The 26,381-nt window shown below is 31.6% G+C and overlaps 1 protein-coding gene across 13 annotated transcripts in view; it reads right to left on the bottom strand.

Annotated features, from left to right (window-relative positions):
* Positions 1-26,381, bottom strand: part of LOC107997743 (collagen alpha-1(XVIII) chain) — a 324,989-nt gene that overhangs the window by 134,702 nt on the left and 163,906 nt on the right. For 3 of the 13 annotated variants that reach the window (XM_062082627.1, XM_062082628.1, XM_062082635.1), the window contains exon 2: positions 11,107-12,918. The exons of the other annotated variants lie outside the window; for them this stretch is intronic. In XM_062082627.1, coding sequence (XP_061938611.1) covers positions 11,107-11,295 — 189 coding nt within the window. In that variant the 5' untranslated portion in view covers positions 11,296-12,918. The remainder of the gene's footprint in view (positions 1-11,106; positions 12,919-26,381) is intronic. 13 annotated transcript variants of the gene reach the window in all.

The raw sequence follows: 26,381 nt of genomic DNA, 5'->3' as shown, positions 1-26,381 counted from the left end.
GTAATTTGAGCCTCAACGAAGTTAAACGAATAACAATTTGTCATAACAACGATATAAATTAATTATCTCTTTGAAGAGTTTGTGATAAATAAATAGAATTATTTCTTCGAAATGATTCATATGAAAATTTGTTATAACAATCACTGTCGATAATTAATCACGATCATAAATAACGCAAGAAAATTTCGTAATATAACAAACCAACCAAAATTCTCGATGTAAATTTTATATTTTCATCGATATAATGACGAATGGAATATTGCAGTAATAAGTTTTTTTTTCTCTTGCATCTTTTCAAATTAAAAAATAAATTACTTTAACGAATAATACAGTTCTTTGTATGTAAGAAACACAAACTTCATTTGGGATCAAGAAATGCGTAAAAAAAGGACATACCTACTTAGACAAGAAGAAAGAAGAAAAGCAGCTTTAAAGAATGGAAATTCTACAGAGAAAGATCATTTCATTATAGAATAACATTTTTTTGCAGTGAAATCAAATTATAAACATCTACGTATCAAATAAAAGTAACGAACGTTAAAAATATCTTCGAATACGTCATTATTCAAATAACATTACTCAAGTTAGAATAAAAAATGATAAAGGATAAAATAAAAATTTCACTCGAATAATTCATTTGAAAGAGAATTTAGCGCCTCATCATTTTACCAAGAAACGTCTTCAGCCAGTTCGAACCGCCACGATTCGAACGAAACTAAACTATCGGTGCTCGATAATCGAAAGTCCATTTTCAATTACTGCTCGCGCGAGAATTCTCCGATTGTTATCGATGGAACCGAAATTCTTTGCACATTGGCGTGGGAACCGTAGGATTCCGGAAGATCGAGAGGGCCAGCGTAACAAACATTTATCTGGGTCAGCTGAAACTAGTAGCAACTCGAACAAGGAAAGCCGCAGGGTTGCATCGAACGAAATTCCGACAAGATGAGAAAATCGTTCGTGGTGCACGCTCGTTAAATACGAGGACACATCTTGCCATCCGTACGCTTGCCAAAGCGATTTCGATTATCCCGTTTCAAGAAGACAATTTTGCCCCTCGATTCCTTACCGATCGGTGCTCGATATTTGTACCGATGGAGCATCGTTGCAACGTTTTAATTAATATTGTTCTCCGGTTGAGACCAATTTAAGTTCGAATATTGCTCGTATTATTACATCGTATGATAATATTATATATCGTATTTTATTCGATCGTATTATTGTACGATAATATCTATGATCTCTCCTCGTTCCCTAGAGATCGATGATTATCCGAAATTGTATAAACATCCGTCGGGATAATTTTGTTCATCGATTATATATCGTTCTATAAATGTGTCTATATTCGCGGAGAATTACGTTCACGTCTTCATTAACATTGTCGTCTGGTTTTAATTGGTTGTACGATAATATGGCAGCGTCTATATATGACTTTCTTCCGGTCCAAGGACCAATGAGTTCGTAAAATCATATATCGTCATCGGAATAATTTTATCCTTCGACTCATCACGTTTTATATTTACCACGCATTAGGTCACATTTTCATTGATTTTATAAGATAATAATGTCTGTGACGGAATTTTTTTTTTTTTCAATATCTTTACATTCTTTGAAATGAAAATTTCCGTTTCAAAATAGAATATTTTTAAAAATTTGATGTGTTCTGAATCTTTCTTTCTTTCTTTTTTTTACATTTTTATATAAAAAAAGTATCCATAGTGAGATGGATTAGGACAAGACATTAAAGATAAAAGGACAAAAGTAAAGAAGATTTATTATCGAATGCTTTTATTGAGTAATAATAAAAGTCTGTCGAGATTATGACTTATGGAATTTTTTTTGTCATGTATTCAGAATATTTATGAATTATATAAATATTTGTTCTTCTCTTCTTTTTTATTAAACAGTATTTTCTGTTAAGATAAAAAAAATAGAATAATTCCTGGTAAAAGAAAATGTTTAGACAAAATTTTATAAATATTATTCGTTTGTTTTATAGAAAAATTTTCATTTTTTTTATTTTATTTCCCATTCTGTAAATTTAAATTAAAAGCAGTAATATGACACTTTAAAAATAATATGGAAGAAGAGAATAAAGTTTGAATTAACTCGATAAATACCGCTTCCTTTACCTTTCTATCTATATTCATAACTTTTGAAAATAAAGATTTCAAATTTAATCCGTTCGTAGAATAATATTGCATTACCATTCTTTCACCATGTTTTTTCCTATAAATTATTTAATATGATATGAAAGAATGTTCGATAAATCGTATGAAATATTTCATTTTCACATCCTCAATTCAAAATATAAGTTATACAAATATAAATTAAATTTTTACATTCAAAATAACAATATTGACAGAATATCTCAAACTCAGAGTAAAAAATGAGATCATCTACTGCATAAATACGCAGTAATCAAAATAGAAAAATGACGATAATATAATACCTCATATTAATCAGTGATGTTAACCAGAAACTGTTTCATAGATGTATAACGACTAAAATTAGAAACACACTCTCTACGTATCTATCGTTTAAGGATGCAATGGATTTTCTCTAATATGATCACTGTAATAACAAAATATTTAATATATTCGATATAAATTTTGCAATTTCTTATCCACGCAAATAAGAATTCCAGGCCAGACACCTCGAAGAGCGAGTTCACCCCTTAAAACCACGAGAATTTCAGGTCCAGAAAATATTTCTGAAGCGTGCACGGGTATTTATCGCGACAGCAAACCTTGGAGACGATTGTGCCGCATTCTTCGGAGGAAATTTGATGGGAAGATACCATAGGAAGAGATGTACAAAAGAACGAGACACACTTTCGAGGAAACATGGCGTGTTCGTGATTGAGTGTACATTTTATTTACCGCGTTCGATCGTTTCTATATCTCTTTTCAATTTTCTACTCGCCTCTTTCGACGAAAAGTTGATATTACGCTTGGCAAGAAATTCAAATGTTGGAAATTAAATTTGCTCGATGAACTTTGCGGCGGAATTAAAGACAAACCTCGTTCAATTTCCATGATATAATTACAGTAACATTACAGTATTTGTGAATGTCAATAAGAAATATGTTTTCAAAAGAAAAATTTAAAATTCTTTAATATTTTTCTACTCTTGTGAAATTTGATTATAGATGTTTTTAATTATTAAAGCTAGTTTTGCTATTACTATAAGCACTTAAATAAATGAAAAATATTTTCTTTTTTCAAAAAATGTCTCTACAATTTAATTCTTCCTTTCTTTAATTTTAACAACATAAAGTTCATAAAACATTAAATGATTCATGGATAATAATACGAAGAAAGAAATTTTGGATGTTTAAATTAAATTAATTCCTTTTGGGAAAATAGAGTCAGATTTATAGATTTCATGGTATTATATTATCTAAGTAGATTATACGTCTATTCTAATTAATTCACAGTTATTCTACATCTTATTCATTGTTCCCAGACACATCTACATCCTCATTCAATGTAGAATTTTAATCTGCTAATGGTTAACACGATTTTCTATTGTCACTTACATAACAACAGTGATTGCTTTCTGTAAATGTGATTTACGAAAATTTCTTAATATATCTTTGTTTAGAAAGTTATTTATTTATATAGCAAAATTACAAAATATTTTTTCTATTTATAGTTTATGAAAGTCTGATGTTTAAGAAGCATAAATTATAAATGTATTTATTTATTAAAAGTAACAGTTTTCTCTGGTTCATTTTATTCATAAAAATGCATTAATTAATCTTATATCCAATATATACATTTAAAGACCAGAGAAGAAAATCTTGACAAGTCCATTTTCGTTAATTTTCTTTTTAATAATTGTGAACATCAGAATTAAAAAAATAAAAACTTTACAGATTTTAATACGCGAATTTAATTAATTAGTATGTGACATAAAATATTTTTCACACTAATTCGACTACAGTATAAAACATTTTTTATATCTCTTAAAAATTTTAAAACGTTTCTTGAATTTTTTACAAGCATTATTCTTTTTATACTTACGACAGATTCTCACTTGGAATGAAACGAAAACTTTTAAAACTGACGAATTAATTTTTCTTTCTTTTCAAAGAAATATCTAATATAAAAGATTTTCAATTGTATTTCAATTATTTAAAATTAATTTTCTCTTTGTCAAACTATATTTATTCTTTTTCTTCCTCCGTAGAGAAATTTTTTCTTTTCACAGGAATATATAACAAACGAGAAGAAAGAAGAAGGAATAAAGAAAGGAATAAAATTATTCATTCACGAGATGCGAATTTAAATAATCTTCGAATCTTTTTTGATATCTCGTAACAAATCAAATATATTAAAAACAAATAATTTATTCGATAAATTGAAAATGAAAGCGTCTCTTTCCATAAAAGATAAATACGACTGTTAAATTATTTATCTCTTAACAAAATTGACATGCGAAAGGGAGAAAAGTATCGTCGAACGAAAAAAAAACTCCGTTTTATCTCTCGATCATCGATTGTAGTTGTCTTACTTACACTCGAAAATATATCATTATTGTTATATATCGAATGCAAATACAATATCGGGTTATAAACGGGCATTATAACCGAATTGCATCGAAAAATAAAATCTATGATGCTTACGTTGAATGAGATAATTGAAATCGCCGAGGGAGGAAGATTTAAATCTCTCGTTTAATTGAACTCATTCTGATCGTGGGACGATTTTGAGCACCCATTTATTTTCCAAGTCGTGCCAAAACATTGCGGTCGTATTTTCGATGCAATGAAATTGGAGGAACTTATTCATATTATTTTTTCAGAATATTTTAGAATATTTTATAAATCTGAGATTCTTAGAAGAGACCAACAGAAAATAATTTTATTCCGCGAGAATGATACGTATATATATATATATATTTTTAGGATTAAAAATTAGAATAATAAATGGAATAAAAAATATAGAATAATATAAATAAAGCAACAACGCAAATAGAATTTAAAAATAAATTTGCAATGTTAAATGAAATGTTAAGGAGTTAATAGTAAAATAAATTCTGTGGATAAACAAAAATAAAAGTATATTCTAATATATCTCATAATTTTGATGAAATTTTTGAAAAGATCAACAGCGAAATTTTTTCCACCAAAAATATATTAATTCGCGAGAATAAACGTTGCAAAAATAAATAATATGGAGTGTTAATCAATAGTAGAGCAAATATTTTCAAATAAAATTGAAAAATAACGAGGAGGGGCAATAACAGGATAAATTCTCAATAAGCTTTACTTAAGCTTGTTTGACGGGGAAATAAATATCGAGAGGTTAATAACGCAATGAATGTGCTCGATCATTTCAAAGAAAAATATCGAGAGCCTAATAACTCGCCGAAAGTGATTTCGGTTGAAAATAGTAATATAATCCAAGTGTTTCGTCGGTGAATCTCGTCTTACAAGAAATGGCGTCTGCGATTCATTAACTTGTTACAAAGCAGCAACGACCGTGGTAACGAAGTTTAGTTCATTTAATTTCCCTTCCATAATTGCTTCTGCAGACATCGGTTCTCTTACTTTCAGATGTCGGGGCTTACTTTCAAATTAATCTGTTATTTGTGCGCCCCCGTAGACTTATTCTGCAACTTCTTGGAACGAATTAATTTAAACGGCAATGATGGTTCTTTAATTGCTAACTATAATTATATGATGATTTCGTTTCAAGTTAATAAGTTTAAATGTGTATTTTATAATTTACGGACATAAGACTGAATAATACTTGGTATTCTTAATAAATATAGGTTAATATGTATAAATATAAGGAAAGATTTTGTTTATATGTTAAATTCTTTTTATTTTGCTTTGAATATTAATTTAAGATTGTCTTTGTTTCAGAAATAAAAGATTTTGAATATATTATAATTTTTGATCCGTTTCCTGTTCACTCAAATCTTTTATTAGAAATATTAAATAGCCTAAGATTTCTGAACAAGAATGTACATTCATCGTACTATTATTATAGTTTCTCAATTTCTTTTACCTTCGATTCATTCGTGTGATCAATCAAGAAACTCATTCGTATCTCTGTCTTATTTAAATGTTGCAAGGACAAACAAACAAGTTGTTTGATAAACTATTGTTCTATTTCTCGTTGGTTGTAAAAATTGAGAAATATCGGTTGAATGACATTAATCGAGATAATTGTAATAGGTGCAGCTGGAAAGAAAGCACGAAATGCGACACAGGTTAAACGTAATTTCGCTGAAAATTAAGAGAAATAAATCATGGAGAATATATTTGGGCGATAGGAGGGTGTAGAATTGTTCGTTGCACCGTCTTTTCAGCCGAGCATCGCGATTAATATCATCTGGTATTAATATGCACACGTGAATCCAGGTAAATGGTTAGAATGAATCTGATTTCTGGCAATGTGATTTCAGATTGCGGCGTCCAACTATATTTAATTGTATACGATATCGTTTTGAATTACGTTGGTAATTATATATCGTTGAAATTCGAATATCGAAGATTTGTAACAATGTTTCTTATTTTTTAATTACTTTAATTACAGTTAATCAACTTTAAACAAATTTTTTATCTATCGTTATTATACAAATTGTTTTATAAATTTTTATAAACTTTAGAATAATTCGACAGGAAAAATTTGAAAAACATTTAGAGATTGATTGTAATATTAATAAAAAAAAAATATGGAATGTTATATTTAAATTCTGTAATATTTTATATAATAACATGATTTGTTATATTTGTATTATTCGCATGTCAATTTTGTTTTTAGATATTATTATTATTACATCAAACCATCGGATTGTAAAGGTTAATTAATAACGAATATACGTACGAATAATAATAATAAGTATAAATAAAATTTGAGAACCATATTTTATAGTATCATTTTGTTCGTGATATCAAAAATATTTATATTTCAAATTACAAATTAAAAAAATGGTTGTATATTATCAAACATACATTTAATTTTATGAAACATAACGAATGAAAAATAAAGAATTATTAAAATCGGCCAACAGTTTTAAACGAAATAATCATATGTATCATTCAGCATATCTTCAATTCTCTATGCAATAAAAAAAAAAAAAAAAAATACAAAAGTGTAAAAGATGCAAAAATATGGAAAATTTGTAAATATACATATCGCGATAATAAACAGGAAAAAATAAAGAATATTTATATATATTTATAGATAAAACATGTGTTCAAAATATATAAATATATTGCTTTTGGCTTATCAGCTTACGCATTTGTGATTTAATCGATGTTTTCAACCAGGAATTATTTTTAAACATTGAAATTGTTTGTGTAAAAAATAATTACGTACCTTGAATTGCAAATTTATTTATTTATATATTTTTTTACCAAAAAACAAATCGTGTAAACATCGAGGAAATTTTATATTTTCTATTTAACATATTCAAAATGGATATAGTATTTAATTACCCTGTAGTTGTTTGTAACTTATCAATTTTCTAACGACGACCTCAACTTCATTTTGCAAACTTATATGTAACTTTTCGAATATCTATAGTAAAGCTTCTTCCTGTTTGCAGATCACCTCTATATAAAGGTTGAAACTAGAAAGCTTTTGATCTATTACACTTCCTAATTTAAATTCAAGTTATATTGCCTGTGTGTTTGTATGCATTGCAAGCACAGATATAAGATCCTGTATATAATATATTAACGAAATCGATAAATATATAATTCAATAATTTAATAATCATACAATTCAAGCTTCAATCACAGAAATTTAAACCAATATTAATATACTTATAATATTTATTTTAAAAATATAGTAAATATTTTTTCCAATGAAAGTCATAATTATATCTGCACCCTTCACAAATCAATATAACTATTTTTCTAACTTATATTTGTTTTAAATAATATAAAACTTTAATATCAGTATCGAAACTCACCGTGAAAACACAGAGAATCAAAACGTATCTTGAATAAAACACCAAGCAGCATTCCATCCACTAAAACTAATTTCCAATATTTCTTCCTCACGAGTCAACACGCCATTGATCTACCTCAGAGTTTCTCAAAAAAAATTATGTGAAATTCTTTCCTTCTATAAATTCTAACACGAAGAAAAAAACGAATTGCGAAATTGATTTACAAATAAATACAAAATAAATCCTCATTATTCGAACATTCATTATCTCGACAGAATATTATTACGATACAATGCAAGAACACGGAGAAAGTTTTCCACCCCATGAAATCAACACTTGATTGAAACACTTCTCAAGACATAAAAGAAAAAAAAATCTATTGCAAATCTATTCATGCATTCACCTATAAAATTTCTAATTTTAATATAAAAGCCCTTAGCCTACCTTAGTTACATCCCAATTTCGCTACAAATGAATCATACATTAATTTCCTCTCTTAAATATACATCCTTTTACTTACTTCGACAATAACAGCTTCTGTTGCATCCATCTTTAATAATAAATTCAAACCTTTTCAAACAAGAAAAAAAACCAAGAAAGAGCACGCACGAGTAATCCATCGTTCAGAAGAGAGCAAAAAAATATTGAGAAACCCTGCTCCACCCGGAAACTCGGCCCGTTCCGGGGATCAGGACACCGATTTCCTGATCGAAAAATAATGCTGTTTCGCGACAACGGTATTACCTTGCCGCGGTCGTCGTCGTGACGCGATTACAAAGTTGCCGCCAGTTCACATCGAATATTATTAATATGCATGAGCGGATCTTATGAAGCTTGCGCACATCTCGAACCCTCGTGCATGAAATATATATATTTATATGTAAAAAAATAAGGACGAACAAAATTTTCCCGCGCTTTCGCGATTTCTCCTTCGTTTCCAAGCAACGTTCTGGAATTCCCTGGACGGAGTCCGTGGCAGGAATTCGAACGCGGGTCGAGTGATAAATAATACTGTTGGGAGCCCCGTCGTGTTTTATGCATTCGAATCGCGAATGGTCGGCGGCCATTTGTACGCGCCATCCCTCCTCGCGGGGGAGGCGAGAGGGGAGAGGTTTCGAGTTTGCTCGATCGATCAGCTCTCGATTAATTGAAGAGTAAGGACGTGGAAAAGATTGTGAGCGAGCGAGAGAAGGAAGGCTCTGAAGGAAACTGTCTTTCGGCTATTGAAGAAATATAGGATTTTTATTATGGAAACGAGGTTTTTATGTTATACAAAACGGATAGACTTTTTATTTTCGTTTGAATTATCGATTATTCAGAGGGATAAGAGAAATTATGAGAGAATTTTTGTTTTAAGTATGAAATTTTAGAATTTTGTTTTATATTATGGGATATTATAAGAGAGAAATTCGGGAATAGTTGTGCTAACACACGATCTTGGGTCTTGTTTTCACGTTCCATTTTACTGGGTCGATTGATGAACGATTTTCATGGTTCGGTATTTAATCCCTGGAAGCGTCTCGCGATGTTTGGAAAAGATGTGTGAAATATCGCGTCGAATGGATTTCTTGCGATACACTGTTTGCTCGTATCGAAGCTTAACCTTATAGCCTCAGATATGCAGGGTGTTGGGAAAATTCACCTTTAGGTGAATCTATTCTAAACCAACCAAAAAATAAACGCAAAAATATTCTCTTCGATATATACGTACAATATATGTATCTCCTATTATACAGTCTCCTTTGAAAAGAAATCCATTTTGCACATTCTTGTAAAAAGGAAGAGAAGTAATATTCCAACACTTTTTATTTTAAAATATTAGCCACATTCTTATCTCTTGCGCGCATTTGCACCTGGATATCCCATATTTTCATAAATCTAATTACAGGGAGCTCGACAAAAGGTATCGAGATCTAGAAAGAGTTAAAAATTCAAAAAATTCGAAAAGAAACGATTTTTTTCGATAACCCTTGTAAATGTAACTCGGCAGACCATCAACTCCGTTTCGCGAACTCGAACAAGATTCGATGTTTCGAGGAATGCGTTAACTTTGCGCGGATGATGCAAATAATTAATTAGATCGTACGGTCGAATTGCACGATGCGTTGGCCGCACCGGGATCGAAATGGCGAGGAATCGAGCAGAGTTGGGGCCCGCCACGATTCCATTAAGACACGAACTTGCGGAATTTTCGACCGAGAACGATTCGCACAACGATTCGCGGATAGCTCGAGTATGACGAGAATTCGAGCTCGTAAAACGCGTGGATATTAATGGTTACAGGGTGGATTCAGAAATTTCTGAATTGCGCGGAAACTTCCTCGAACGGAGAATTAATTTAGTGGAAAAATTATTTCGAAGTAGAAACGTCATAGAAGTTAATGATGAAAAACAAGTTGTTGGGTGCGATTTAATTATCGTAGAAAGTTTTTGCTTGATTAAATTTTGTTGACAGCTTATTCTTTTAGAGGGAAGAATAATTAAATGTGTTAATGAGATGTTGTAATATATCTCCAGTATATTTCGTTTTACGCTAGGTTTTAAAAGTAGTCCTCTTTCGGAATGATCTTTTGCTCTCTGCGAAAAAAGAAATAGAATTGGAATGTAAATAAGTAATTTGCTCGAATGGAAAAGTATGAAATATTTTTAAGTTATATTATTAAGTATATTATCCATATTAAAATTCATGTTCAAATTAAAACATTCAAATCCAACTATCTTCTCAATACTTTAACATTCTCTTATCTCTCAATTACAAAACCAATATATACAAGTTCCAAAAACTCGAGGAAAATTGCCATAGGAGAATTACCCTTTAAAACTTCAACTTCATAAGAATACTCGTAAAAATTTAATCGATCGAAGATTCCCCCAAGAGGAAAGTATTGCCTCTTGAAACTTGATATTCGGAAAAAAAGATTCTTGAAAACCTCCTACCTGCATCGCACAAACGTAAAAACCGTCATCCGTACTTTACTCTTTTTTCTTTTTTTTTTTTTTACACAGAAACACGGTGAGACTTAATTCGAGATCACCTCGACAACAACAAAACAACATACCGTGCGTACATACCGATATCTACAAGCATTTCTGAAGGCAACCCAATCGTGAAAAAAATATTTTCCCAGTGGAATTGCGCAGGGCGGTTATTATTCGCCGTTCCATCCGGTATGAAAGGAATTTTCTACTCACGTGTTTGGTGGCAGTGTATCCGGTGATCTGTTGAAGCTTGCTGCTGACCACCTTCGTCCCAGTCTTGCCAGGTTTCTCGCTCTTGTGCCATATCCCGATCACAGTCACTATGAACGCCACCACCGTGATAATACCGATCAACAACGACAATGTCACGATCTTGCTACGGGGCGATATTACCATCGCCATTTTTCCCCTCGTGTTTCCTCGCCAATTTTCCGTGTCACCCCCACCCCACCCCTAGGAATCGTCGCCAAATCGGTTTTATCTTTCAACAGAACAGGAGTGAAAAGAAAAACGATCGATCAATAAACTTCGATTAACATCAATATATCATTTATGTATACATATATATCTAGGTATATGAATATATATATATATATATCTCTCTCTTTTTTATTTCTCTTTCTTTTTTAAGGGAAATAGGAGCGGGTACTAACTAGATATATTTCTCTCTCACAACGATTTTTCAAACTTAAGGCTCCCTCCTGTTATTATAACTTTATCACGTCCTCGTACTCGAATATCGACGACGTGTCAGCCGAGTCCTCGTGGACCCTCCTTAAAGTCATCTGGCAGAGTTGTCCGGATCGATTTCCCAACGAGATCGATCCTTCGATCCACCACACCACACCCACTTTCGTCGAGCAGCCGTTTCGAATTTCTTTCTCTCCCTTCCTCTCCCTTCTCCCGATCCGATCCCGTCTCCACCTTCGACTCGATGCTCGATTCGACGCTCCCTCGGCTCAGCTTCCGCTCCAACAATTCACCAAGCTTTCCAGTTTCCCTCCAAGGGAGAACCTCCTCGAGGAGACTTGTTTGCTCGTGTTTGGCCGAGACTCGTCATCCACTCCCTGCAATTACACAACTTTCCGCGAAACGATCCTTCTTGATCGCTGCCTCGATCTCGATTTCGAAAATCTCGCGGCACTTTTCGAAATTTCTCCGGGAGATTCTGTCGCGGACCAAGAGCGATTCCTTGGGGACAAGTTCCAAAGGGGAACTTTGGGGAATTTCTTAATCTTCTTCGTAATTTCCAAGCACATTCGGTGTTAAAAGCGGGGTGTTAACGATCCTTACAATTTTTAATCAAGTTAAATCGCTCGTGTCTCCATTTGTATATCTCATCCTCCTTCCTTCTTTCTTTCTTTCTCTCCTTCCTTCTTCTTATCGCACGGGGAAGATTCTTAATACTGATCCGATCGCAAAAACTCCGTTTCATTTACTATATATTTCTCTTTACCCACTTTGAATTTTTATTTAAGAAAAGAACATTATCGAAGAAACTTTGCAACTGGTTTTCATACACGATGATACGATCACGTCAGACTCACTTCTTTTCAATTCCATACAAATTCTTTCCCCTCCCGAAGAGAAACGAAGAAACAACCCCTCCCCTCCGCCCCTTTTACAACCGAACGAGCAAACAAAACCCTATTCTTCCTCTTCTTCGATCACGTTCGTCCGTATCCGTTTTCATAACACAGCAAGCGACTCGTTCAACGTACAGTGTTTTCAGTTTCCACGGCGAATTCCACGAGGAGACGCGTTCGATGGCGGCGCACACTCGCGAGGATCAACAAGTTTAACAGGCGCGGGGGATCAACAACAACGAGTCGCGATAAATTCGTCTGAATAATCAACAATAAAGTTCCACGGGGGATTGTTTCAGCAACGAGAGGTACATCCTTTCCAACTATTTCCAACTCGGTCGTTCGGGGATAGGCTTAACGAGGGTCTCGAAAGACCCGCGGTCTCGCTCCCCCTGGTCTCTTCGAGGGATGGTATCAATCGCCGTGGAAAGTCACTTTCCTAGATGTTACGAAAAACAACAACACGTCACGAATTTTCCAACCAACTTACAGGCTTGACGGGGATTCGAGAGATTCTCGGTGGATTGTTGCGAGAGAGTATGAGAATCGAAGGGAGGGAGAGAAGTTTTGGTGGTTAGGATGGTGAAACGCGAATTGAAGTTGAAATATAAATTTTTACTCCTTCTCTCTATCTCTCTACCTCTCTCCTCGTTTGAGAAAAGAGAGGATTATGGATTTATCACGTGGAATTTTATGAGAATTTTTATGTCTCCTTTCTTTTAAAAATATTAGGTATAAGAGTATTTGAAAATTGATTAACTGTTAATTAAATTTAGTATCCATTTCCTTATTGAAAATTTGATAATCTGTATCGAAAGTACAGGGTGCAAGGATGATATAAATTGATAAATTACTTTTATAGAAACTTGAGAAACGATGTAAAAGATCTTCTTGAAATGAGAATTTAATCGCTTTAAGAATGGCCTAATTCGCTTTCGGTAATCAATCAACATTTTACAGTGAATAGATAAAATTGATAATTTGATATTCGTTAATAAGGTTGTACATTGAGACGTTAACGAAGATAAACCGTTTTTGGATAAAGCTCTGTATAACAATACCTTAGAATTAATGGAAAATTACTAATATCCCTTTAAACTTTTCACTTTCCACTCCATTTTATTCTGAATTACAAAGAAAACTTCATCGTTTTTTCAAAACGACACCATAAAATAATTCCAACGATTTCGTACTTTCAAAGTGAGACCTTACTCTTGTCTCATTAAATAATCGATCTCATTTAACGAATTTAATTTAGATTTGCTTTAATCTGGATTGAAACTTAACCAAAATTAAACATAATCCTACGTTGATTTAATCCACTTCTTGAGCGCTTTGGGACCACGTCCCCGAAGAACATTTCCCAAACTCATTCATCCCACCTTTTCGATATTCAAAATATTCAAAATCGTGACAATAGTTACAATCCAACAAAACTCGAATCTCTCTCTCTCTCTTTTTTTTATTTCGACCAACACGCTTCGACACTCGAGAACAAAGCGAGATTCGTGTCTTGGTGAAATTTGGCCGCGGACAAAACGCGAATCAGAGGCGTGGAGAATCACGGTGGGGGCGTGGCGGATCTTAAACACAGGGATCAATTTCCCTCGACCGTGTTATCGTGGCCGCAGCACGGTAACGGCATTTTCATTCGACGAACATCGCCCGTTATACCGGGGAACGCTATTTTCATTTTGCAAGGTAAAACGCGGATGCTGCGGCCGCGCATGCTAATGGTATCGAAGGACCGTAATGAAAATGAGGGACGCATTAAGCTGTGTTCCAACCACCGTGAATTTCGACTGTGACGACTCGTTTCTCTGCGCCGTGGACGCGCATTAGTTAGTCGAAAGAAAATCGCGTTATATAAAATTAACGTTAAAATTAAGCATTACTTCGTATTCCTCGATCGAGAATATCGTGCGATCTCGCTCTACAGAATCTTATATCTTTTGGGGAAAGTTTACGAGCATGTAGAAGCATAATGGGTGGATATCTCGAGGATCTAAGAGATTAAACAAATGTAGAGTATCTATTTTTGTACGGCTAAGAACATGTGTCGTTAGAATCCATTCGAGAGATAGAGGGAATTATGCTTATTGAAGTTTTTGATTCATCCCGATATTTCAATTGATTGGTGAAATATAAAAGTTGGAAGTATAATTTGGAGCTTAAGAATAGAATCGTTGATTTATATTTCTTCTTGGAAATGAGCACCATTCCCAGGAATTGCATCTGTCACTCGTCTGTAGTTTGGGATAGACAAACTTCGAATAAGAGACAAGAACGAAGATAGTAAATGATCAAAAATTACCTTTTCGTTTATATAAGAATATCTAAGGAAGTCGAGAAGAATCAAAAAGCATTTTAAGAAATAAGAATCCTCGCTTCTAGTGATCGTTCATTCGTTGATTATCTTCAAAGTTATAAATATATCTTCAAAATTTAAAGTTTTCCTAATTTTTAATAGAATTTAATCGAGTTTTAAGGTAAATTACGTGATAGATTCGTTTGTTTATGGAAAAATATATATATATATATACTGTGATTTATATTTATATTATTTATGTTTTATACAATTAACAGACAAATATAATAAAACCATAAAATATAATGATATTTATCTTGGAAATATTAGAATTTAATATGTGGATTTTTAAAAAATAAGTTAATTCTATTATGAATATAAATTTAATAAATCTTTATTGAAATGATATTTATATTAATTAATAAATATGAATATTATATTGAAAAATTTGTTCCTTTCATTATTCTGGAACGTCCATATTCACAATGGGAACATTTAATTAATGGAATAATAATAAAAACAATATTTATAAATTTTATAAATTTCAGAAAATATATACATATTATCTCATTGATAAGTATTGATTAATAAGACTATTGTCATTTTTCAATGAATTCAGTGTTTTAAAAAATGCTTTCAATATTCATTACCACTCTCCATATTTGTTGGAAGGAAAAAATATATCGAAAACTTCGTGTCGAAATAAAACACGTTTGGTATTCAGTTTTAACATACATCATAAAATTATTTAGCTTTTAACGTTTTCGATAAAATTTTCAATTTGAACGAAGTTAATTTACATATAGAAAAAAAAATATTCCGTGTGTTATCTTCGATTGACAGACGATTCATAATAAACGGATATCTTTTCAGATTGTGAAACAATAATTCAAAAACCAAATTAAAATTTTTTCGTACTTATCGAATTTTTAGAATAGAATATTCGTAATACATAGATCACCAAAAAAGAATTTTCCTTTCATTGTTTTATTTCATTTAAAATATCCTTCCTATAATAACGTTTACCAAGCATCCACGAACGATTGCACAAACTTAAACAAAATTATATCACAGGTATCTAATATCCTTCTTTAAACTGGCCTTCCATTTTATTTTTCCAATAATTCTCGATCCACACAAATCCATTCGTGAATTTGTATCAAGTTTTACAAATCGCGACCTCGAAATCTGAAAAGGGAGTATCGTGAAAGAAGAAGTTGAATCAAAGTGGAGCACAAAGGTGATTCGTTTACCATGGCCATATCGGTCCGCCGTCATTCAACATTGAAAACCTGCCGGAAGGCTGACCGGATGAAGCGTGACGCTTCTTCTTCCAGCTTCAGAATATCGTTCAACGAAGCAAAAACACGAAGGGTTTTCGTTGTCACGTTTATAACGCGGCTTCGAAGGCAAGAAGCTATTTCAGACAAAATTAACGTACTGCAAACGATCCTATTTATCGTTTACGTTTCATAGTTGTAATTTTATTGAACAGCGATCGAAATAGGTCATCGAGTTATTTTTTCTCTTTCTCAATCAATTTATTTAATTGCACTATGTGATTTTGTAAGGAAAGAATGAAGAGATTAGAAGAATGTATATTTATGAAATAGAGACGTATCTTTTAAAAAAAATTTTTTCATTTTTCCATTCTTATATACCTTGGTAAAATAAATATTATTCTGTTACAAATCATAAATTTATACATAAATATTTCATCGTTCTATATTTTCATCGGATAAATAATTCCATTCTATATTAATATTTTTATATTTATTTCCAATCTTAACTTTACCATTTCACGTCTTATAAAACTTTGACATTTCAGTTTTAAAGTATTGGATTCGATTAAAATTTTACATTAAAGACTAAAAATACCTCGTTTCGTTCTTTGCGAGAGAAATTTTAAAACTTTTCGAAAACTACTACCCTTTTAACTCTCCTCAAAAGACAATTCATTTAGAGACAATCATTTAATCACTTTAATCGATTAATTTGGATCGATTAATGATCAGAAAATAATCGAAAAAATATAAACAGACGTAAACATAGATGAATAGAAAAGAAGAAATATGATGAACCCGCGTTATTATATGTTCTCATTCGCATTTTAATCGGTAATTCTCACAGCTATCGTTTCAACGCTCGAATATATACATAATTTCGCATTTGTTCGAAAAGGTGGGTTTGGAAGGAGGATAATCGACGAGGGTAATTAAAACGAGCGTTTAATGCATTGGATTACTGAATTTCGTGTCCTCGCGTGCATATTTTCCAAAGTTTTTGCGGCACGGAATTCGAACAGATTTCGCTTCGAATATCAATGGAAAAATTCCGTGGAAATTTCGTGCTATCGGGAGTAATTCACTTTTGGATCGTTGCGGAAAATAATGAAGAGCGCTGGCTTGGTTACATTGGCGCATTCTTTTTGGCCAATTTTCGTCACGGCAATCGAGTTTTCGTTAATCCATTAAATTGAAAAATGAATTCGAATCCGCGTATCATGAAGATTTTGGTATGTAAGTTATGTTGCTTTCCATTTTTGTATTTTTACATTTCTTTTTTTTTTTTTTTTTCGTATCAATTTATCAAAAATACAAAATAATTTTAGATCAAATTTTAAATTTGAAATGGAAATAAAAGAGGAAGAGAGTTCTGTATTAAATTGATTAAAATTCGATGTTAATTCTCCGTTTCAAAATTATTTTTTAATTTTTCTTTTTTAGGAACGAGATAGAAAAATTAACTGTTCCCTATTTTAAAGTCAAATTATTAATTAATGTTTTCATTCAAATGTATTAGGGAATATTTGTACTCAATATTTAACTTGGAAATCTTATGGGAGAAGAATATTTCTTATTAAGAAATTTTATATATTCTTTAAATATCATTAGAATATTTGAATGGACTCTCTACTCTTGTTTCTATTATGATGTATTTAATTATAAATCTCTCGTTTGCATTGTTTGCTTGTTCACATTTATCAATGTTCATTTCTAGTTTTTTATTCTGCGATAAAAGAGAAATCTCGTTTCATGAAACTCAAATTGAAAGTTAAGAGGTACACAATGATCGTTGAAATCGTATTAAAAGTTCACACAACGCGTCACTTAAAATGATCGATATAGTTTTCAATATTACTCTAAATGGTAGAACAGAAAAAAGGATATTTATTGATCGAGTATAATGTTTCTATTGTAATACTATCTAAGTTTTTAAAGGATAAATTTTATGTTTGGATATTAAATATTCCATGCAATTCTGTATTAATTATACAGTTTTATTATTTTAATTTAAAACACTTCAACTATTTGTTGAAAATAATCTTTATTATATTTAAAATAACACAAACTAAATATGGAAAAATTTTTAGACTGATCCAATAAACTATCGATTCCTTTATTTTTCTGAAGATATTTAAATTTAATTTTATAAAGATTTTATATGCTCTTTAATTTTTAAATAAAATTAAAAAAATGTATGTATGCTCTTAGGAATCTAAAATTAGTTTCAATCATTTCCCCTAACAAAGAAAAATTTTTCAAAGAAAACGATAAAAATTCCACCTACTTAAAAATATTATTCTCACCTATTCTATAAATTAAAATTCTAAATGGAAAATTTCAAGAAAAGAACAAAGATATATGTTAACTAAATTCTATAATTTTTGTAACCTCAACTCTCATTTATATTTCAAAATTCCAGGTACAAGATTCGAACCAAAGGAGAGCAGAATTATGCGAAAAATAAACTAGTCCAACATATCAATAATATCAATAACTAAACCTTTATAATCTTTTCTTCCATCTTAATTCACAAACCAATTCAATTCCTCACTTATAAATATTTAAGAAAATATATATCAACAAAATCCATCGCTGCTTCCAAGAGAGAGCAAATTCTCCTTCTAAATGTAACCTCATTACCTACTCACGTAGTCCAGAGAACTCGAGATCAAGAAAGGAACATTCTTACGTGCTCGTACTCTCAAAGGCTCGAAGAAACTGGAGGGGGCCAACCCCTTATCATTATATTTCTATTGAAGTTGAAAGAGCACGGTTTCGCGTTCCGCGTAGATTCAGCAGTAAGAGTTGAAAAATTCAAAGCGCAAGTCGGTCGAAGAGGTATGCAAATGAGCACCCGGGGCACGAGCGGGACCACGAGCGTGGCTACGACTATTTCCACTGTTTTTCTATCCCTTCTGGTAAACACCGAGTTCGAAGCGGATGCTTTCGTTCCTCCTCCGCCAATTTGTTCCCGCGTCTTCTCCTCTCTTCCTTTCCCCCTAACAATGTCTCCTTGCTTCCCTTCAATTTTCCCCCTCCCCTTTCATTTCCAACCATATCCGTGTATACACCTCTTCCATCCCTCCCTCCACTTCATTTTATTTCATTTTAACAACGATAAAATTGCGGGACAAAGACAGAGGAGAGGAGAGGAGTGTGGAGATAAACGAGTTTCGACCAGTTTCCACGAGCTTTTTGCGCTTCGACTGCTTTTAATTCACAAAAGTAAACAGTGAAAAGAGTTCATACGATTTCGCTCGTTAATTCCTGCTCCCTCTCCCCCTCTTTCTGCTCTTTCTCCTCTTCACGCTCGCCAACTTTCCACTTTCTTCTATTCCTCTCTCTCCTCGAATCGCCCAGACCTTTTTCTCGTAGAATATCCTCAGGTAGCTCGTTTCCAGCCGTAAATGGCCAACGAGGGAGAAAGGGAGAGAGAGAACAAATCAGAGGCGAAACAAAACTCAGGGTGAAACCGTTCCCTTCATTATATCGACCTCTCTCTCTCTCTCTCTCTCCTCTCTCTCTCTCTCTCATTCCCTTCCTTTTCGCTCTTTAAGTTTATCTTTGGTTCCATCTTCTGTTCTCGTCATTCAAACACCGAGCATGAATCTGCTTCTTCTCTCTTTTCTCGTTGAAGAAGCATCGAGTCCTCGTTTCTTTTCTGCTCCACTTCTGCGTCTCTCTTTCTCTCTTTCTCGTTCGAGGAGACCGTTCTTCCTTCCTTACCTTTAACCGTTTTCCACCGCGTACGTGACCCACATACATTACCCCGGTTACGTTTCGAACACGTCGATATCCTCTTGTTTCGGCCACCGATAATTTCCCTCCCTTCTTCCCCGAGGGGAAAAATGCACTCGGCTAATCCGACGATCCTCCAATGTTACGTATTGTACGTGCCATCCGGTTTCCAGTTTTTGAGAATCTTTATCTGGCCACGGGGTTGAAAATTATACGTCGATCTGCGTCGATTTCGGATATTGGAATCTTGTTTTCGACATAGTTACGGAGGGATGATGTTCCAAGATTTTAATATTACTTTTAGAATCTAGATATCTCTTTCTGACATCGTGATAAGTTTAAAAATAAGTTTGGAAATTGCGCTACGATGTTGTATATTTATTTCGTTCTCGTGTAAGACGATAAGTAGATGATTTTAGTTAAAAGTTTTGGCGAAAAGAGGCAATTTTTAAAATACCTGTTATTGCTATTTGTTGTGTGCTAGAAACTGTTTTCACGAAATCATTGCATATCGATTGTAAATAGAATTTGTTGTACGTTCTGTATACAGGTATTAAAGTAAATTGTATAATAAAAAAAGTTTATATGTATATTGTATACAGTCTCTCTAAAAATCAATTCTAACTATACAAATGCAAAAGTCCTTTATTTCTAAAACTATTTCTCAATTAGAAAATCGTGTATCATACTTTACAACAATTATTAAAAAATAACGAAGAAAATTTTATTGGAGAAAAAAAATATTAGAATTTCTTTCATTCTCCAATCTATCGAATTTGGGCAAAATTAGAAATATAATAAGTTCATTCAGCAAATCGATAAAATCTCGATTTCCATCCCAAAATTCTGCTCGCCATTTTAATCTATTTTTCTGCGACCGATGCGTTTGAAATTCGTTTGGAATCGCGTTTTAATCCCCCGCATTGTGCCAGAGAAATTTGCGCGCATATTGTCCGGTTTGTTCGTTGACACGATTGAAAAAAATAATAAGTTCATGCATGCGAGGACCATTGTCTTTAAAAACACTTCATTCGGAAAAATTAAATTTTCGTAAAATGGATTAAACACTAGCGAGGCATAAATAAACGAATAGATGAAAATACGCGGCCTTTATTACGTGTTTTCGTGTAATTCTCCTTTTACAATTGGAAATTTTGACGCGCGGATCGTAGCTGAAAATTGGCATTATTAAATCTGTCCTTCCGCCTCGCGTATCGTTTATTTCTCCTTTCTTTTATTACCGGTTCACACATATATTTCCTTAAAAATATCGATCCCGATTTTAATATTAATAATAATAATGTAACGTCGTTGCACCGATTAAATCGCTTTTACATTTTGAGATCGTTTTATGATCGCTGGAAATAATATTCAATAATTTCAATAGGTAATTACCAGGATGAATCTGCAAAATTACCGAAATTACTTGCCGAAAACGTGACAAGTTATATTGTGTATTTTGTGTATTAATATTATTTTCGGTTGTTTCGTAATGTTTTCATTCGTTGTTAAAACGAAATATTAAGCGAAATTAAACGACAAGTTTTAGAATTATTGATGTGATTAATATATTACTAATGATTATAGGTTCTTTTTTATTTTGAGTCTCAATGTGTTAACGCATTAATGCAAAAGGAAAAAATAATTCGAATTGAATTCCAGACTACAATTGCAATACAAAACATATTCCCATGCAAAATTATTTTCCTATTCGAGTATAATATAAAAATCACCGATAAAAAATAACAGAATTATTTCGAATATAATCCTTGGCCAAATAAAATTGATATTGATATTCAAATTATAGCATTTATATTAAATGAAATAAAATTAATTTGATAGCGTTGAAATAATAAAACAATCCAAAAAAAAGATCCATCTTTTTTATCATTAAAAATTAAATTGAATCAAATTAAATCGCAATTATAAAATAACCACGAATCATTAACGTTTGAGAAATAACCAATATTCGAATATTTTATTTGAACAAGTGGATCGTCCAAAGATAAATCAAAAATCCATCGTGTATCAATTTAATTCCCGTGAATTCTTCGAACGCCAACGTTTCCCTCTTCTTAAAAACACAAGGGTGACCGCCTTTAAAAGAATCGCAAAAATTTCCTGGAGGCGAAAACACAATCAGCTACAAACGACGGCTGTTATGAAACAAAGATAACCCAGGGAAAAGGAAATTAAATTCTGTATCTACCGTCAAGCGCGAGCCAGTGCTCGCTAACACAATATTCGTTCTTGATTCTTTCCTTGTCATGCCAAGGGGGAGAAGGGATATTGCGCCTTTAAAGATTCATATTACTTCACGAAAAAAGAAAAAGGGAAAAAAAGAAGAGGATAACGGATGATGCCTTTGATCCGTGTCCGGTGAAACGCGAATTATTTGAAAAATTCGCGTGCCTTTCGAAGAGGCAGGAGGAAACGTTCGTTGTGTCAATAATTTAATTATTTAACATGGCGAAGTTGGAGAAGAGATTAAGAAGGTTGGCTTGTTGAATCGATGAAAAGAAGAGAAAAAGAGGGGGAAAAGGGGCTTGTTTAATTCATAAACTTTGCCAACTCTGTAATCTCGGATCTTTTTTTCTCTCCTCGTAATCTTTTCCTCGAGGTTGAAGTTTCTGATAAGTGTGACTTTATCGGTGTTTGGATTTAAAAGATCGATAGAAACTGTTCCTGTGGATTTGGAATTTCACGGAATTGCGTGGCTGCGAAATTCCTTCAATTTCATAGATTCGAAAAGATTAATTGATATTAAATTAAATTTAGGAAACTAGAAATTTTAAACGATTCTAATTCTTTTTCTTATTTTTTATCCTGCCATCTACTTTCATCAGAGAAGTTTCATTTTATCAAAATTTCTCTACTTCTCGACGAATGTTAAACATTCCAATACTTATCGTATGATAAATATGAGAGAAATTTATACAAAGTTCTGAAACAAACGAAATAACAGGATAACGGGTGAACGGTTCACGCGAAAATTCTCTTATACGATCACATCATCTCCCAACTACGAACAAGAAAAGTTCTATTGTGCTATTTATCTATCGCGCAACCGTTTCAAATATTCTCAATAAGATCGATAGAAGTTGAAAAAGCAAATTTATCCTCCAATAATCTCGTGACCGATGAGTTGAGAAAGCTAATAATTTATCCCGCGATATTCTCGAGATCGATAAGTTCTCGAGAAATCGATTTATCTCGCATCGTGGAACCGTTCCTGCGATTGACGCGAGGAATAAACACATTTGGCCGGCTTGAATAAATCTTCCCGGAGGAGAATGAAAATATAGGGAGTAATTTTCACGCGTCCCGCTCATTGTAAATTTATTTTCCGTCAAGATGGGGATTGACTAGCGCCGAAAAACCGGAAGGAATATAAAGATGACGTTCGTCGTTTCCAGAACTCACGCAAATCATGGCGATTTCCATCCGGTGTTTCGGTGTTCTCTGAAAAACAAGAGTTCGTTCCCTTTGGTGTACTAAGGAGAATTAACTTCCCTGGGAATTACGTCCACTTTTCCACGGTTAATCGTAACAGTTCTGTTTCGAAAATGTTATACCATTGTTCAGAAGTTGTATGCATACGTAAGTGACTGATTTCATAAATGTGCAAATTTGTTTAGAATACGGTTCATTTAAAATTGGAAATTAGTTGAATTCAACTTGAATATTACTTTATTATTTTATTGTACTACAACGAATTACGTTAGGGGGATAGAATTCGAGTTATATTAGAAGGAATAAACGAGCATTAATAAAAATTTAACATTTAAAGTAAATGTTATTGAAATTAATTAGTACTTTAATTATAAATTTTATAACTTTAACTTTTTTTAAATAATTTGATCAATATTATTTTTAAGCTTCAATAAAATAGTATTAAGAATTACAATACAATCTATCTTAAATTTTTATAAGAAATTTATAATAAAATAATGACATACAATGAGGTATTCGTAATTTCATTTTAATTTTACTTAGGTTAAAATTTATTAAAACTTTTCCTAGTGAGCGTGAAATAGAGAATAATTATGCAGAAGGAAAGATGAAAAGTTTGAATAGACTGCAAAAAGGAATAGGACACAAAAAAATAAATTTCAACGAAACGTATGTTGTATGCAACTAATTAAGCTTTCTTCTTATATACAGTTTCTCACAATTTCATCTGATCTTATTATAAAAACTTTAACCTTTTATCAATTTCAATTAAACTTATTGTTATTAGAAGAATTATATTTCTTATTGTTTGATATTTCAAAGATAAATTTGTAATTTTATTCAATTAAATTATCTGTACAAATTTTATATAATCAATATCTTGTGATTCATTGAACCACAAATATTTTTTCCCATTCTTTTTTAAACAATTATAGGTTTTTTATAATCTATTATTAATTTAAAATTTTTTCTAACAAATTATATTTAAGACAATATTATTAATTTTATAAATTTTTTTCAAGGAGAATGTTGAGAATGAATTAAAATGTTGAATTAAAATTAAATAAAATTAAAGCAATGCATCCCAATGTGTCCTCTTTTCTAAACCCGCATACCTTTTTTTATAATAGTTAAATAACAGTGACCTCTTTTCTTTCTAACAATTCTCCAAAAAAGTATTTTTAATAAGACAAAGTAAATAAATTTTATTCGTAAAAATTTAATTTTTTCTAAATATCTTCGTAAATAACAGCAACTATTTCAAATTATAACTCGAAATCATTAAAATTATGTTCAAATTTCATAAATAATTTTATTTCATTCTCCAAATATTCAAATATCAAATCTACATTAATCTATTAAGGGGAAAAAATGGAACGATTCTTTGTTAAATAAAAATTATCCTTCTACCTTTGCCATTAAGAAAATTTCTTTTATTCTTATATCTTCGAATTTTAAAAGATCACAAAATAAATAACACTTCTGCGTTTAATAAAAACTCCTTCGTTCTTCATCGTACGTTCGCCGTATCATTAAAATTATCTCGATATGACAGTTTTAATCATTGCAAATTAAAAGAGTAGAGTGCAACAGCCACGTTTTCAGTGGAACAGCTAAATAATTATCTCCATCTCGACTAATGTCCGCTTTAATTAAGGCAGCCGAAAAGACAGTTGCGGTGAAGACGAGGAGGAAAATTTGTGACCAGGACATCGAATACACTCTCGAGAAAAACGCTTCCAACATTTTCACCGTTGACCGACATATCCACCTATTCTCACCTCCGCCCGGAAATTGGTGAAAAATTTACCCGCGACTAACGTAATTATCTCCGAGTAGCTGACGTATAAATATCTTTTTCGCGTTTGAACAAAAAGCTTGATGAAAATTAGCATGTTAATATTAGCAAACAAATTAATATTTTATCGTGTTGATTGAGAAATTTTACAACGATTACATCGAATGAAAAGTTTAATACGACTTGATATGACAATTATGTTTAGTTTTTTTTAGTTAAATCATTAATAATATTAAATTCGCACAAATCAATTAAATCGTATATCGAGGATTTAAATTTAGAGTTTAAATTCAAAGCAGTTAATTAATTTTTCTATAACAGGCAGCTTATGAGAGAATTTTAAATATTAAACAGAAAGGGGAAAAAAAAGAAAAGACAAATTGACGTTCAGAATTATCTGTCAAGAAATTCATAAAATATTTAATCACCTTAATATATATATAATTGTTTTAGTTAATAACAGACTTTATATTGTACTTATACTATAAGCCACACATTCTTTTGTTCTTTTCTCACAATTGGTCTTTTAATTGTTGTATACATATTATACATTGAATATGTTGTAAACGCTTGTTTGCTAATATTTTTTGTAACTACAAGTACATAAATACCTTCAGTCAAATACACGCATGATGCACTTCATTGACTTTCAGTTATTCTTTTTACTTTTTTCTCGTTTCGTAAAATGAATTATACAACTTATTATTTCATGCTCGGGAATCCTTTGAAAGTCATTTCTATATTTTTATCACAGTACGTAAAATATTTTTTTAAATTTTCTACACCAGACATTTATAATCTGAATAAATTTTTTTTAAATTCGTTATAGCTTTATTACGTAAATGCTGAAAATGTTACGACTAATTTTTGTATATTATTGCACAAAAAGATTATTTTAAAAATTTCTATATTCGTTAATGCGTATCATTTATTAAAAATCATGTAATACTATTCGATATAACTGATTATAAAAATATTGTATCTAATAAATTTCAATACTTCGTAATAAAACTTCGTAAACTCTTCAAAATATTACTTTAATTTTTATATTTGAATACCAACGAAACCTATCGTATTTCAGAGTTATTGAATTCTAAATAAAATAAAATAATTATCATATAACATAAAAAACATTATTTTAAAAATATTTGAAGCTTCATCGTTACAAAGAACAAAATAAATTTAAAAAATCAGATCATGATATATAAAACAAAATTGAAATTTAATCTTTTTTTATTTGTGAAACTAAATGTATCATTTATTGACATATGTGAAAATATCTGATTCTATACTTTGCAATAATAACAATAATCTATGCA

The sequence above is a fragment of the Apis cerana genome, linkage group LG11 (genome assembly GCF_029169275.1).
Source record: "Apis cerana isolate GH-2021 linkage group LG11, AcerK_1.0, whole genome shotgun sequence".
NCBI lineage: Eukaryota > Metazoa > Arthropoda > Insecta > Hymenoptera > Apidae > Apis > Apis cerana.
This window is presented reverse-complemented; position numbering and strand designations above follow the sequence as displayed.